Here is a 16417-nt window from a genome sequence, read left to right as displayed (position 1 = left end):
AGATCTCTCACCCTTTACTAACAAATGATCTATTACACAAATTAGACATCACTAGAGATCAGCAATTCCTTTGTTGTAGAGCCTACATAAGCTCTACATATTGTGACGAGCGTCGCGCAGCTTCATCAGCGTCGCCCTGGAAACGAGCAAGGAACACCTGGCAGTCCTCATCACAGGCTGATCGGTCACAGCTGCAGCTCATCAGGCGGCGGCCACATAAGCCACGCAAGCCCTGCCATCTGGGAGACTTCTCCATGAGACTGAGCACTAACTCGCCCTCTCATTTTTCCCACAGAAAGCAGCGTGTGACCGACCAGCCCCACAGGAGCACTGCACGGACCCTCCGCACTGGGAAGACGGAAGAGAGCACTCACGGCACCGGAGCACCTACCTGGACCTTTCTCCCTATCACCCACCACACCAATAAATCCACCCTCCGGGGTATTGATTGAAATTCCTTGTCGTGTGATTCTTCACCCCGTTACAATATATACAATATGTATATAATATACAAAACCTTTGAACTGTTGTTTATTCAGCTTATACTCAGCTTATCGTTTCACTCACCCATATTTGTAGTCGTCTGGGATGGGATAGGGAATGTGTGATTTTGGCATAAGGAAAAGAGTCCGGAGGAGATGAATGAGATTACAGGCTGAGAGGACGAGAAATGAGGAGCGAAGAGAAACCCCACTCTCATAGAGCACCTTCAAAAATTGTTATACAGGGTATCATAGATTGCAGTATGATAAACAGATGATAAACTCTTTTTTTAAATCACTGTGGATCAAATATAGGACTATTCAATGCATTTTATATATATATATGTGTGTGTGTGTGTGTGGTTTTTACCTTGATGATAAGAAAGATAACTGACGAAGAGTCAAAGGCCCCATTATAGACTGTAATAATTGTTGATCTATGAGAGCCAAAAAGGTTCCCCACCTATAATGAGGACAAGTCATGCAAGCAATTGATCATACCCTTGATGTATTGCATGTATGAAATATAATCATTCATGAACATACCTGCATATTTGTCATTAGAAATAAAATACCTCCGACAGCTACGAAGGACAGAGCAGGAAAAAGCAAGATAGAGAGAGCTGTTTCAATGAAAAGAAAGGAAAATTAGTCATATCAAATATGCCCATGATGTGTGTGATGCAATTTTTAATTAAAAAAAGTCTGTCTTTACCTTTATTGGACAATGCCACAATAAGAGTGCCAGTTGTATAAAGAAATCTACAAAATAATGATTATACAAAGTTGTATAAATAAAATATAATTCAAAATCAATTAGGAAACACTTAACTGTTCAAAAATTATTGTGGTGGTTTGGTGTTTTTCTTTTTATAAATGTATATTGTCTGTATAGAACAAGTGGTCCCTAACATTACACAACAACTTACATTTTCAAATATTCTGGCAGTCTTAACTAATTTTACTTAGGGGCTGTTTTTACTTCATGGCTGCAGTGCACAAAGCCCTGTTTTTGGAGCCCATTAAAACGCCCACGTTGATTTTTACTATCTGCTTAAAGCACACCCCACACACAATCAGATAAACTTCTTGACTCTACCGCAGAGAGACACAGCAGTTCTGCTAATTCTTGCCTGACCTCTGCTTTACATCCTACGAGGGAATAACTCACATAGCCAAAAATCGTGTTGCCAACGTGCCAAAATGGTCATAGAAGAATCCGTTGGGCAGAGTGAGAAAGTTGTTCATGAAGGAGGCCACAGTAAAAACCAATGAGAAATTCTCATCTTGCAGACTGCAATCTAAAGAGAAAAACAGATAAGCAGGTAGACACAGACCAAAATGAAAAAGCATAAAATGAAGTGAACCATCTAACACATTAAAAGCCACTGTTGTAAATGACCTCACCTGTGCCAAGTTCTCCACTAGCGTCTGTCGCATTGATGCACAAATCGCTGAAGTAGCCATCTGTCTTTAGGACAAACACGAGAGACGCCCAACCAAACACGACTCCAGCAAAACACAAGCACTCCAGCAGTCTTGTAGCCAGAGTCAGCTTGTATCTCACCCCCGTCCCAGATGATCCCTTGCATCCCAGCATCCTTTGCGCATCCACACCGTCAGGGTCAGGAACGCTTCTAGAACTATCCACTTGTGTAGGAAAGTGCACTGTATATGCTTGCCACTATATGTTGTTAAATTAATTTTAATCTTGAATGAATCATCCTAAATGCTGATCCACTTCTCTTGTTTGTGTTAAGGCTTGCTCATATTTGACCAGAAAGACACTATGCAAGTCGGTTATATGGTGTAGAGATAACGTTCTCCACGTATTTGGACTAAGTTGTGCATGTTCCTCTCAAGAGAGGGAGTTATAGATCTGCTGTTGAAAACAACATGACAACATTTAAGAAGTTTGCATGGAATGTATTACTTCTGAGCTATTTGTGTGATCACATTAATCAGCATCTTTGTATGCCACTATCCTTTTAGTTTGTAGGCCTATCCCTAAAATTCTCACCCTCTAAAACTGTGCATGTGTCTGAAGGTTGTGTAAAACTGCAAGAAGAGACAGACAAAGTCACATTTTACTGGTGCAATTCCATTTAATCAATACAAATATTATTCAAGGGTATCAATACCCTACCACACTTGATTCTGATTGGTCAGTCGCAGCACTGAGCGACAACCAACAATTTTTTGCATAATCACCCCTAAACTGGACATGTATCTTGCATCGCAAATTACAGTAGCACCCTCTCGGGATCACCGGGAATACTGACAGTAGGCTAATAAAACAGCTGGAAGGACCATTTAAATCTATGGCAAGAATAAAATATTGATTGATAGCTAGAGGCATGGGAATTCCCAGTCAATGTCCAATCAAAACAAGAAAACAAAAAACGAAGAGGAAGCGAATTTATAAAGCAGTTTGAATGGCAGAACAATACAACAACAACATTAGTAGTAGTAGGCTAGTAGTAGTAGTTTAAAGGTGTTATTATTATTATTGATTAATAATGTAATAGATAATAGGCTACCCGAAAAAAGAAATGTGTAATTTTCAATTTAAATCGATATTTTATGTCTATGTTTATTTGGCGAGCAGGAAAAATTTACATTTAGATATCGCAAAATAAACTCTGAAAGGCTTATCAGGACCCTGACGTAAAGAAGGGGTCTTGGATAACCCGGATGAAGAGGGTTTTTTTCTTGTTATAATGACCGGCTGTCTGTTCAGTATCCCTTACATAATTGTGATTTAGCCGTTAAGACGTGCTGCATCAGTGTCTAGATTTCTTGAAATGTGACATAGGGTAAAACTGAAGTTGATCACTGATGGCACACATGCGCGCGTTCTGAGGACAGTTGACTAATCCAGATTATCATGTCTGCGAGCTCTAATCTCTCTAACAAGAACAACAGTTTTCCTCGTCCACCGTTTTTATGGATAATATAAAAGATATAACAGATACAGGCGATATCCGATATAATGCTAAAAGAGCGTCAAATATAATTAAATTAAAACCATCAAAAGCAAATGGATTTGACTACATTTCCATTCCAAACTTGAGCAATAGGCTAGTCTATGGGCATGAGTCAGGTATTCTAAATTTAAATTGTTTCTTCATACAAAATGACTCTATTTGCATATAGACATCTACTCACAACAATCTTCTGTCACACTGAATGACGGAGTTGCTGAAGCGCTGTAAAATCCCGTTTCGTGCTGAACAGAAGGCTACTAAACCTGTGTACGTCTATGCGCGTTCATGAGCCTGGCAGTTAACCAAAGTGAACGAGAACACGTTTAGTTAAGATTTATTGACTACAGCCCACACCAGTTATTTTAAAATAATTATTTAAATATAGTTAAATAAATATATATTTAGATAGATGTATATACATATCTATGGATGAAACAATATATAGATGAAATTTTTTTTATATAGGCTACCCTTGACATAATGATATTCAAATGGCCTAATTGTATCCTTTTCCGTTATTTTGTTTTACGGTATTTCCAATATGTCACTTTTTACCTAAAGTGTAGTATTGACTACATTCATTAAGCTCAACCCTGCAACCCTGATATAAGTTATTTTAAGAAAAAATAACTAAATAAAAATAATACCCTAATAAATAATCAAAAATAGTCTCTACTGAGTGACATCTTGTTTTAAGCTAAATTTGCAACCCATTAATATACATTTTGTCTGTAAAAAATGGTTTGTTTATTTAATATAGCCTACATTTATTTTAAATTTGAAGAGTTCATTTGCAAAAACAGATAACTCAATTTTTAACAATTTTCAAAAATCATGCTTTTTTTTCATTGTGCATTCCAATTAATCTCAATCAAACTGCAGTTGGGTTATTTTGAATAGGTTAAAAAAAAATAAAAAAAAATACAGCTATTAAACACAATAAAAACATGATTACATAGGCTAATAAAAAACATGATTTTTGACAATTTTTTTTTTTTTAAGTAATTTTCAAAAAATTTGACAATTTTTAAAAGTGATCTATTTTTGCAAATAAACTCTTTATTTATAAAATGTTTATTGCAAGAACATTTTGGTAACTACTGTTGCAAAAATTGGCAAGCACACAATAAAAAAAACACACAAAATAAAACATTTACTTAAAGTTCATTGTCCATTTGTTGAAAAAGAAGAAATTGGCCATATTTTGTACTCTTTTTGTGTTAAGTGCCACCTCTTTGTGTGATGGAAAACTTAAAGAGATGCAGAGCAAGCGAATGCAAGGAAGCAACCAGGTAAGGTTAAACATATAATGGACTTGCAGTTCCTGACCTACATCTGTCCTGCCTGGTTGAACAGATAATTAAATCTTGTGGCCATCTGGCTCCCTCTTGTGGGTTGACATTAAGGCTTTGTGTGTTTGATCATGAGAGCTTATACTGTCTTTGTGTGATGCAGGTGCTAAAGGAAATAAAAATACACTTATTACATGTGTAAAAGGTACAAGTAAAGAGTACTTGTGTCTGTGTTGTCAGTGCCATCAAAATGAGCTGAAAACAGCTGATAAAAACACAAAAATCAACAAATAATCCACATGACTGCAGTGCTTCAATTAACATCTTATAAGTGAAAAGCTGAGTGTTTGTAATAAACAAACCCATCATTAAGGTGTTTTAACTTAAAAGCGTTGCTTCCAGCTAAAATATGACTCCTCTATCCATACTATTCACTAGTGAAAAAGTTGTCTGGCCTGAATCAGGAGAGAAATATGCACAGATCAAGCACTGTTTACAAGCAAAAGCAGTCCAAAACAGATCTATACTTGTGGATTATTGATATAGTTTTAACTGTTTAGACTCTCATTCTGACGGCACCCATTCACTGCAGAGGATCCATTGTTAAGCAAGTGATGAAATTCTAAATTCCTCCAAATCTATTCCACTGAAAAAACAAACTAATCTATATCTTGGATGGCCTGAGGGTGTGTATATTATCAGTGAATTTTCTTTTTTTGGGCAAACTATTCCTTTAAGTGCTGAGAGGGCCCCGCTGTAGTTTCCACTGATAAACACTAGATGGAGCCATGAGAACCCTAACCAGCCCTCTCATGACTCACTTGCTCTGCTCAACATCGTGAGTCATCTTGTGCCCCATGCAGAGTTTAATCAATTATTTCATACACTGGCACATTTGGCAAATATAAACATTCTTCAACTGATCCTAACCTCCCTGCATTCTCTTCTCGTCAGCTCAATGAAACATTTTAATCAGATCTGTATAGCTTTTGGCAACTATATGTGTACCAGTCTTTGCAGCTGAGTTTGTATTCATGTTGTGATAAAAATCTTACTTCTGTCACCTGACAGAATCCTCTACCTATTTCTGTCCAGTTAATGTCTCAGTCTTAAAGGAATAGTTTACCCAAAATGAAAAAAATTGCTGAAAGTGTACTCACCCTCAGGCCATGCAAGATGTAGATGAGTTTGTTTCATCATCTGAACAGATTTGGAGAAATTTAGCATTACATTACTTGCTCACCAGTGAATCCTCTGCAGTGAATGGGTGCCATCAGAATGAGAGTCCAAACAGTTGATAAAAACATTACAATAATCCTCAAGTCCATCAATTAACGTCTTGTGAAGTGAAAGGCTTTTGTGTTTTTAAGAAACAAATTCCAGTTCTAAACAAATATGTCAGTGGATTTTGATGTGAGAGGACAACAGGAAATTGACGTTTTTACTGAAGGAAGCTTTATTAGAAGTGACAATGTAAAGTAAAATGCCTTAATAGTGGATTTGTTTCTAGTTCCTCATTGGTGGCCTGCTATATTTGATGAGGATGTCAGGGACCTTTTCAAGAAAGGCTGCATTATATGTTAAATAAGGCACATATTGAAATGATACAGCACACCTGGTTCCAAATTTTTAAAGATACTCCACTTAATGTTAAATTGATGGTAAAAATAAATCTGTGAGAGCCCCAACCAGTATAAGGTCCTTTGAATGTCTCTGTTGTTTTGCCAGTATTTGCTTATTTGTCTTGTCAGTCCTTGAAATGGTCATGGATTCCAACCTGACCTTATCTGAGATTTAATTGTGGCATTCAGAGAGAACATCAGGAACTGTTCTAAGCAGGCACAGAATAAACAATAGAGCCAAGTGGGCATACACTACCATTCAAAAGTTTGTAACATTTTATGCTCACCAAGGTTGCATTTATTTGATCACAAATACAGTATCCAGAAATATTGTAAAACAATACATTTCCTGCATAATCCATTTAAAAATGCCTTCCGATGCATAATAAGGTAAAATAAAATGAAACAAAAAGATAAGCAATTAAGCAGAAATGGAGAATTGATAAGCCTCTGCTGATTCGCATTTGAACTGCTCCATAACTTGCTGGGGCTAGTTTTAGCAACAAACTGCCTGTTGGCTAACAATACACCATGTGACGCGACACCAGTGTGCAACACCACATGGACAAACGTGGAATTCTCTGTGCTGTAGCTGCTGAACATTTTTGTGTGCCCTAGGGTCAAGAGAGTGACCTACGAACCTATCAGGAGCTACTGTGTGCTCCTGTACTTGCTAATAGTAGGGCGACTGACTCATACTGAGTGCTTGGATCCACAAACTCCCATCCTGACTGGTTGCGTTGAGGTTAGTTTTTAACATCAGCTGAGCTTGAGTCGCTGGGTGGGGAACTCAGTGTTACTATAATATCCCACGCTGAAAGGTTCAGATGACTTTGACTAGATATGACTGACGCTTATTGACCCACCAGTGACAGATCATGAGTCAGTCTGATTCAAGTGATAAATGAAATGAGTTGGTTGTTGTGGAAGTAATAGATCATTGAACTTTTGAATTCAGACTTATATTACTAATATTGAAACCAATAGTAAGTCTATAAATTACTGAGCTATGCCTACAATCACTTTAATTAGTTACTAATTGTGTGATATTGTCGGAATTATCCATTTATTTTGTTCTCTTTAACTGTTCTGTCTGACATGGCTAAAAATTACAGATAACCTTTCATCAACCTTTACCAATATCACTTTTTAAGGTTAGTTCTTCTTGTAATTATAAAATCTATTGTCTGTTTCCCAAACCTTCAAGTGACATATCCATCTGGTGACCTCAGGAAGTCTTCTGAGCAAATGACGTGCAAAATGAGATCGACTTAGATGGACCACAGCATTAATAATTCATATGTTTTGAATGCAATGTCAGTTCTGTGTAGTGATAACAAGTCCACCAAGATTCTCATCAAACTGAATAAATAGAATCTCCACTAAATTCAAAACTGTAAATTAACCAACCTCATATCTCATATGATTTTAAAAAATGAATATGATGGCTACTTAAAAGAATAATGAAATTAAAAATCTGAAATCAGGCTAAAGAGTTAGCCAGCACATTATCTTCCCTCCTATTGATAATGACTGATCTTTATTTTATTTTATTTTATTTTATTTTCCATTGCACAAGCAGGGTACAAATTAAAAAGACACTTAAGGCACTATTTACACTGGTTGAACCTGTTGGAGAACCATAACCTGGCAAGGACACTAAATGGGGAACCCTAAAAAGTTTTATTTGATTTTCATATCATCATACAGGATAATGAAATAAACAGAACTAAATAAACGAAGAAATAAAAATATAGAGATAAATAACTGTGTATATGCAAAATAGGGAATTAACACAGATGGACTGGAATAAATAAATAAACAGAAGTTTGATAGAATAATTCATTTAAAATATAATTAATAAACAAGTGTGAGTTTTAAGAGTGTTTTAATAAATATGACTGAATTATGTGAGAAAAGTGTAGTGCATGTTTTTTTTTATTTAGTCTTTGATGTTTATTTTATCTAGACTACATTCTTTATAGCCTAGTATATATTCTTTTTGTTCCGAATAAACGATTCCATTTTGGTGGAATTCTCTCAACTCAGATTTCCAATCAATCCGTGATGAAGTAGCCTGGGCTATCGCAGGTTCACAGGTGCAGCGAAAAGTCGTTGTTTCGTGGCATATCATCTACAATGCAGTCTGATAATTCACACGACGACGAATAACTGCGTTTAAGTGCGTTTACATTTAAAGAACAATTCTGCAGCGTAATATTGCGTTTTTTTCTTTCGCTTGCATATTGAAAAGTCCGCCGTGTCCCCGCCCAAAGCGGTGTCGGTGAACAGAACTCCTGCTCCACAGGGGAGGGGTCAGACGCTTCACGGTGGGACGACGAGCGAAGAGAGGAGTGAACAAGGGGAGCGAGATAGATTGGTGGGTTTTTAAAAAGACTGCTTAAATCTGTTCATCTCAGGTTTCTTCTTTGTTTTGCTTCGTCGGGAGAAACGCGTTACGTGCCACTCGTTAGAAAGCGAACTCATAAAATAGGGCAGATGCACTACAAATGCTATACACCTTAGTCAGGTTAGACGCCATATTGAATTTAACGCGGATGAAAACGAGGCTGTGAGTGATAGACTTACAGTCTTTACAGTGGCATAAGATCGCTTAATTTTCATGACTCACTTTCAAACTCAACTTTTTAATGGAGCTTTTTTATTTCGGTCAGATCGATTTTATTGTTAAACAACAGTACAATCCATTGAATGCACCGTACTTCTGTCCCTCGCAGCCTTGTTTTCGTTCCTGTCAAAAATTAAATATGATGCTACCCTGATGAAGGTCTGTTCTCACACTGGTATGTGTATTTAAAGTGTTTTCCTACTCAGCCCCCTGTACTGACTTTGTCTCAAAGTCTCTCCGTATAAAGGCACATTATAGTCTGCATAATGTTTTTCTTCCCATAATCCACATATTTGGAGTGGAGCAGAAGTCAGCAGCTGTTGTCTGAATTGCCTCCCACATGCATATGTTGATCATATTTGACCGCCTGCTGCAGTTGCAGTCTGTTATACAGCAAGATCAATTTACTTGCCCTTAATATGTTTAAAATGTGTCCTGGTATATTGTATCTCGCTGTAAGTGTTATCTCAGCCCAAAGGTGTTTATAGAGTCTGGATGCCTAGTGGCTTAGCTGTCTAATATCTCTGCTATCCCATTAAAGGATGCAAATGGTTAAGCACCTGCGAATTAAATGACTCCGGCTTATGTCTAATGCTGCCATTCCTACCTCCGTCAGTCATGAGACTTCTACAATCAAAATGGTTTAGATGATGCATTGATGATGTCACACGGGGCACTTTCTCTGTAATTGCGCCAGAGCTCAGGGCAGTCTCGGTGGGGTTTTGGTGCATTATGAATCACGCTTTCTTAATATGGACTGGCATTTGACCAGATGTGTTTTTTGTGCCAATGATGCTGGGTTTTTGACGCATAGTTCAGCACGCTGAACTCTGCAGATGTAGTGTACCTGTGGTGTTAAATCATGTTTTATGTGATTCTTGCCCAAGTTTTAGGGTGTTCTAGGTCAGACCTATTTAGGGAGTCGTCCCATGACTGTTTTCTCCTTAGAAGACGAGAACTTTTGCAGCTGGTAGCGTCCTGTGGAGGCCTATTTGTAAAGCGCACAGGCTGTGGCTGAAACTCGAAAAATGCAGCTTACAAATCCAGTGTTTGTGTAACATCCTGTCTGCTTGGAAGCCTTCATCTGTTTATATATATATATATATATATATTGAATGAATAACGCAGCAACTGCGTCTAGTCTTGTGGACTAGACTTATAAAACATTAAAATGCAACAATGTCACTTACATCATCATCACCGCATCTCGCGCTCCACTAATGACGCTCCCAGATAGGGATGCACCGAAATGAAAATTCTTGGCCGAAACGGCTACACAAAATCGTGTTCAAAATCGCAGGCGATTCATTGCCGATTTTGAATGCGTCACTCTGCGTCACTCATTGCACGTGCCTATATCGTGCGCTATATCGAAAAAATTTTCTAGCGTTATCAAAGAGGGTGTACCGTCGATAAATATCGATACCGTTTTATTGCCCAGGCCTAATTAGACAGAATATAATAATAAATAAATGCTTTTTTAGATATTTAATACTTTTTGATTTATTTCGTTATTTAAATGTTTGCTTTGAATTGATTTTAGCTCATACGTTGTGTAGCATTATAGTGCGTTAGAAGTCCGTCTCTTTGGTCTATAATTTAGAAGACCTGTTTCCTTATTCCGGGTACCTTTTTACAAAAACTGCTGTCTGTGAAGTCATTGATTGACTAGTCAGCAGGGAAGCTGCCTTCTGTTTCAGACACAGTCGAAGCTTTGTGTGTGTGAACCACAATCCAGTAGACATCACACCTGCAACACAACGGTTTTATAGTGTCTTGTCTGCAAGGTGTCACTTGTATGTGTCATTACAGTTATGAAGTTGCAGCATGAAACGGAAATTCACCATATCAGTTTTCTAAATGCATTTTAACAAGCTTATTGTGAATTCATCCATACATGTTACTTCTATTGTTGACATTTTTAATAAATGTCATAACACAATCTTTTGATACGACACTTCTCTCTGGTGATTTATGTTTGGAAATGTTTTATTTTATGATATAACACATTTTTTGAAAAGAAAGCTTGTTTGTAGTCAACAAATGCTAGTGAAACTTAGCCATTTCTTTGTAATTATTTCTTTGTTTTAAACATCAAATTTAAAACATGTATTTTCTTGTAAAATGTACTCCAACAAGGTTTTATTTACAACTTCGAAAATCGTTCTTTACAAGTGTACATTTTGTTTAATAATCATACTCAAAAACAAAGTTACGTTGGTACTAAAGCAGTTTCAGCTGGTCATTATAGTGAAATAAAGCACAACCCATGTCCTTCTATCATCCTGAATGCGGTTTATTTTCCAATAACGACTAATTCTCTGTACATTACTGCACGTAATACAAATTACTTATTAAATAAACACCACAGAGTGAAATGAGAGATGCGCACCTAACACAACAAACACAAAAATGTTTAACCACAGAATATTGCCATCGACCAATCACAATTAAGTATTCCCAGAGAGCTGTATAATACATTATAATTTAGACACTCCCCTCTGTGTTTTACTTTGTGAAAAGTGTATCAGAAGCCTTTGTTGTCTCGATGATGCATGCATCAGCCAGAAACGGTCTGAGATGTGAATGAGTCATTGGTTACACACTCTTCAATCAGATGCTTAGGGAAAGAATGAGGACATATGTCATAGGGAATGCAGAGAAAGAGCGACATATAAGGAGAAAGGAAGGGAAGTGTTTTTTCCAGTTATTTTCGAGCTGCCAGAGGAGCTGAGACAGGATCTGACATGCCACAATACAAGCTGGAATGTGTGTGTGTGTGTGTGTGTGTGTGTGTGTGTGTGTTCATTCCTCACTTTCTACGAGAGTCTGTTTACTTTGTGAGGAGGGAAGTCGAGGAGAGGTGGAGAACTGTTTCAGTCCTAGTTGAAACTGACTGCTGTGTCTGTGTTTTCAAGGACAATGCGATCATCACATCCACCACCCCCCCGGCGAACTAAAATCACCACGGCATATGCACACCCCGCTGCTGTCCATCTCTCGACTGATTCTCTGTAGTGGACACTCATTTCCTATTGTTCAGTTAACCACTAGGCAGACAGCTGCAAATATTTCCTCTCTCCGTTGTGTAGCAAGAGAGAGAGAGCGGTTGTGCGCTGGTTGCGGGTTGAGTTAGCTTCTTGAATCATACAGCATTTGGGGGGGCGGAGCTTTTCCTATGCTGCTGTTTTGTAAATTTTGGCGTTGACTCCTGCTTGCTTCCATTTCAGTCCTGCTCTCAGGAAAGCCGCTGTTTGTTTTTCAGGATTCTTTTTTGCTCTTGGATCATTGTGCATTTGTGGTCTCTTTAAAATAGTTTCTGACATGCACGGTAGTTTTATGGATGTCTAGAAATCTCAATTGAGTTTGTGCTTTATTTATGCAGTGGCGTTGTTGCAGATGTTGGGAAGTTTCGATCCCTGCAGAGCTGTAGATAAAGATTCAAAGCCCAGATTGATTATATTAGGTCTTAGATTCTGTAGTCAGTTAAAGACAACTGTTTTGGAGTGCTTTGACTAGCTGTTAGGAGTCTTGTGATCTTTATTTTAAATAAATTTTTCACCTAAAAATATAAATTCGGTGATTTTGTGCAACACACCATAAGGGATTTTGAAGAATGTTCATGCTGTTCTTTTCCATCCAACAAAGCATAAAGTGATCAAAAGCTGTCAAGTTCCTGAAACAACTCAGAAAGTACCTTAAACTGGTCCGTATGAGTCATGCCGTTATAGTTCAGTTTTATATGCAGCCATTAAAACTGTCAATATTTATTTAACTGCATGTTGTTCCGAAGTCTTTTCAAGCCATACATTTTAGGCTGAAACTTAAGTTCATTATTCATGGATAATCTTTCCATTAGTCAAAGCTTTTCTTTCATTTGTGCTTTCACATATTCAAGCTTAGTTGACCTTTCTTTTTTATGAGACGTGAAGGATGCAAACCGTGTGAGTTGGATACAGACAAGAGATTTGAGTCGAATAAGCAACTTTAAATCCTTGATTTCAACTTGTCCATGTTATATATCTATGTCATATTCACTTGTACTAGATAATAAATAAGTGTTACCTGTGTTTTATTATTTTTATTTATTTTTGGAAAATATAATTTCCAGTGTACACAAGTTTATCAGATAAGATTACTGCGTGCACTGCAGGTTACATTTAATTTTATTCATAATTTAACAAAAAAAATATTGGATAATATTATAATGGGGTTAAATGAAGTAAAAATCTGATTATTTTGCAGATTTATTTGATCAAGTTCAAATAATTTTTCATATTGATCCTTAATATTTTTTCTAATATTTACTAAACGTGAAAAAATCTTTTAATTGCAGAAATTATGCATTTATTACAAAAATTATGCATTTATTACAAAACATTTACAAATAAATTATTAAATGGAGAGCAGGGCGGACAATATAAGCTTATTATTCTTTTACGCTAAGATATCAGCATTGGCTATTAAAAAGCTCATTAGTTGCCTACTACCATATAACGCTTACAGATTTGTCATGGTGCAGTAGTTATGGCATGAGAATGTAGGGCTGCACGATAAATCGAAATGGAATCGAGATCGCGATTCGACAGAAGCTGCGATTGTCATGCGTATCTTTCAGTGAAGCACAGTTCTGTGATCAGCAGTAAATCTCCATCCAAAGGCCAGAGGGCGCTCTCGCGCTGAAACTCCAAATACGCCTCGCAGAAGAAACCCAGAAAATGCCTATCGCTGCAGCTGAATAAACAGAAGATTCAACTGCTTTCATTGATTCAACGTGACTAATAAACACACGACTACGGCAATATACGGTTTATCTGAGTTCTTATTATTATAATTTTCATTAAAATAAAGTATATTTATAATACAATGCCTTTATCACTGCTTAAATGAAATATGTTGCGTGCCTTATTCTCTGTAAGAAGCCACATCATCTCACAGCAGGATTTATTTCAAACACTCGACTGACGTTATGAAGTGAGTTTGGAGTAAAAATATGTTATTAAATGTATTTCTGAAAGCACGTGATGATGATTTCCTGCTGATTACAGAACCGGCATTACTATCAAAATGCGCATGACAATCGCATTCGATTAATCGTGCAGCCCTATGAGAATGAGTGAGTATATGTTGATTTTTTTTTTTTTTTTGAATAAATTATTCCTGTAAACATAGTAATGTGGTTGCACTTGCATGCAGGTGATTTCTGGGGGAATTTGGTTATCCGGTTTTATTTATCGCTTGTTTTGTCACAGGTTTGGAATTTTGTTTTTATGCTTGGCCCATTGATGTTTGTGCATGAGTTATGTTTTGGTTTGAAATGATGTGTAGTAATGATTCCCGAACAAGGGCAGGTACAGGTAAAGGCTTGTTTCTCTTTCACTTTGGCTTAACCTTAATAATCTTTAAAAAAATAAAATAAAAAATTGGGAAGTTCAGTTGTAAATGATCAGAAATGGTTCTTAGGTTCCCTATCTTCCCTTTATTGTAAGCTAATATAGATTGTGTAAAGCTGCCATGCCCTCTTTGTAGTTCTTCCAAGGAACCTTTTAAACTTCTCTCAATCTGTAAATCAAATTGACTCAGCTTCCCATATATGACATGTTTCAGAGCACATCACTGTGCTGATATCAGTGCTCAGATCAGCGCTCCAGAGTTTTTTTCCCCACCTGCTGTTCACACGCAGCTTTTGCACCCCACCCAGATCAGTGGTGCTAATGAGCAGATGCAGCGTGAACTCACAGAAGCAGTTATTTATACACTACGCTAACGCTACTGATATCTTGATAAGTTCCACATCTAACAACGGAGCTTCTATGTTTAACAGCGAATAATAAAAGATCTCTGAGCCTTCAGACTCGGAGTAGCATCTTCAGCTGTTTTATAAAGTTCACTGTAGTTGTTAGTTAATAATAGTCTTATTTTAAAACCAGGGTGAAGATGCAGTGAGCAGATACTACCTGCAAAGTAATCAAATAATACTGTTTTGTTTTGCTTCCATCGATGTTGATGATAGTAATAATCTTTCATTTTATTATTATTATTATATCTGGAAAAAATTGCACACACACACACACACACACACACACACACACACTTATATCTTATAGCATTCATGTATATTATACATTTCTATATTTTACTTTGAATTAGCAATACAATAAATACAATACAATAAATCTTCTGACATTTTTCACACCAATTTTTCTACTGTAATGAGAGCTCATTCTCATTACTGTACCACCAAACATTCTTATTTAATATATAATATAATATATATTTTTTATATACTTGAATATGAACGTGAATAGCAGCTCGGACCGTTTGATGAGAAATGTTTGAGAAAAAGCTACAGACTTCCGCAAAACTCTCGATTCAATGCCGTTGCTGTCTAGAAGAAGCGATCAAGCTGTTAAAGAGATTTTTCTTTCGTTCCTATGAGAATGTGAGCAGAGTCGCTTGCTGAATGACTGCGAGACAAATCACGCCGGCGGTTTGCATACTGATGTTCCTGAGAGATGGAGGCCGTGATACGACGTGTCATGCTGGAAGGTTCTAGTGGCTCGACTCTGTGCTATCCAGCCCTCATGAATCCAGTGACACAACAAAACCCTTCACCATGAATCACTGCCAGCTCATAACCTACATTATTCCTCTGACGGCTCCAAGTCCACTCCAAATCAAAGCCCTGTGTTCTTCTGTCCACTTCTTAGGGAACTTGCGTTGAATCGCTAACAGCTAACTCAGCCTAAAAGAGTTTTACAAACCAACAGCGAGGCTTTGATGAACATAGGCGGGCTATAACGCTGACAGATTGTTAATTACGCCGGTGAGCTGCTGGATCTGGGCATGGCGGTGATTACAGATGCTGTTTTGGGCCAAAAGAACGGGAGAATTTTCATTAATAGTGAACAGAGCCATTAATACTTAAGCAATGCCATTAATAAACCTGAAATACACAGACACTGTGGTTTTATAGCTTTTTGGCCATTGTATTCATAGACGAAATCAACCCCATTCACAGTGCTGTTATTAATTAAGCTCGGCTTTGAAATCTACACTTTGTTTACACTCACTTAGTCGAATGCATTAGCATTAATTAGTAATTAGCATATCAGCATGTAATAATTTGAAGTGGTGATGGAGTCATGTGACTTGTTAGATGTTTTATGGGTATTAAGTTCAAGTGTAGACTCGGATATCTCATGAAAACATGTCTTGAGCATATTTCACCTCAAAATCAAGTCGATGCAAAATTATATTTTGCTTTTAGAGCATTTAGGAGCATGTCATTTAAAGAGGATCCATGCTTTGCTATGTAAAACAGGCTAAAATTATGATTTTCATTAATGTAGTTATTTTATTCATTAAAATACATGAATATATTAATTTAGCAATTATATATATA

At 37.0% G+C, this 16417-nt stretch overlaps 2 protein-coding genes across 5 annotated transcripts in view; one reads left to right on the top strand and one right to left on the bottom strand.

The window, feature by feature from the left end:
- The window catches only part of LOC107730523 (solute carrier family 43 member 3-like), an 11766-nt gene extending 8021 nt beyond the window's left edge, over nt 1–3745 (bottom strand). Inside the window, exons 1-8 of one of the 2 annotated variants that reach the window (XM_016541372.1) lie at nt 3651–3745; nt 2503–2540; nt 1890–2364; nt 1654–1783; nt 1198–1244; nt 1029–1105; nt 853–945; nt 568–707 (exon numbers count right to left, since the gene is read on the bottom strand). In XM_016541372.1, the coding sequence (XP_016396858.1) occupies nt 568–707; nt 853–945; nt 1029–1105; nt 1198–1244; nt 1654–1783; nt 1890–2082 (680 nt within the window). In that variant the 5' untranslated portion in view covers nt 2083–2364; nt 2503–2540; nt 3651–3745. The remainder of the gene's footprint in view (nt 1–567; nt 708–852; nt 946–1028; nt 1106–1197; nt 1245–1653; nt 1784–1889; nt 2365–2502; nt 2541–3650) is intronic. The other variant, XM_016541373.1, reaches the window with a different exon arrangement.
- Nucleotides 3746–8676: 4931 nt separating this feature from the next.
- LOC107730519 (catenin delta-1-like) overlaps nt 8677–16417 on the top strand; it is a 28477-nt gene continuing 20736 nt past the window's right edge. For all 3 annotated transcript variants that reach the window (XM_016541367.1, XM_016541368.1, XM_016541366.1), the window contains exon 1: nt 8677–8763. The gene's annotated coding sequence lies outside the window, so the exon portion shown is untranslated. The remainder of the gene's footprint in view (nt 8764–16417) is intronic.

This window comes from Sinocyclocheilus rhinocerous, unplaced genomic scaffold (assembly GCF_001515625.1).
Source record: "Sinocyclocheilus rhinocerous isolate Xijiao unplaced genomic scaffold, SAMN03320098_v1.1 scaffold1570, whole genome shotgun sequence".
Classification (NCBI taxonomy): Eukaryota; Metazoa; Chordata; class Actinopteri; order Cypriniformes; family Cyprinidae; genus Sinocyclocheilus; species Sinocyclocheilus rhinocerous.
This window is presented reverse-complemented; position numbering and strand designations above follow the sequence as displayed.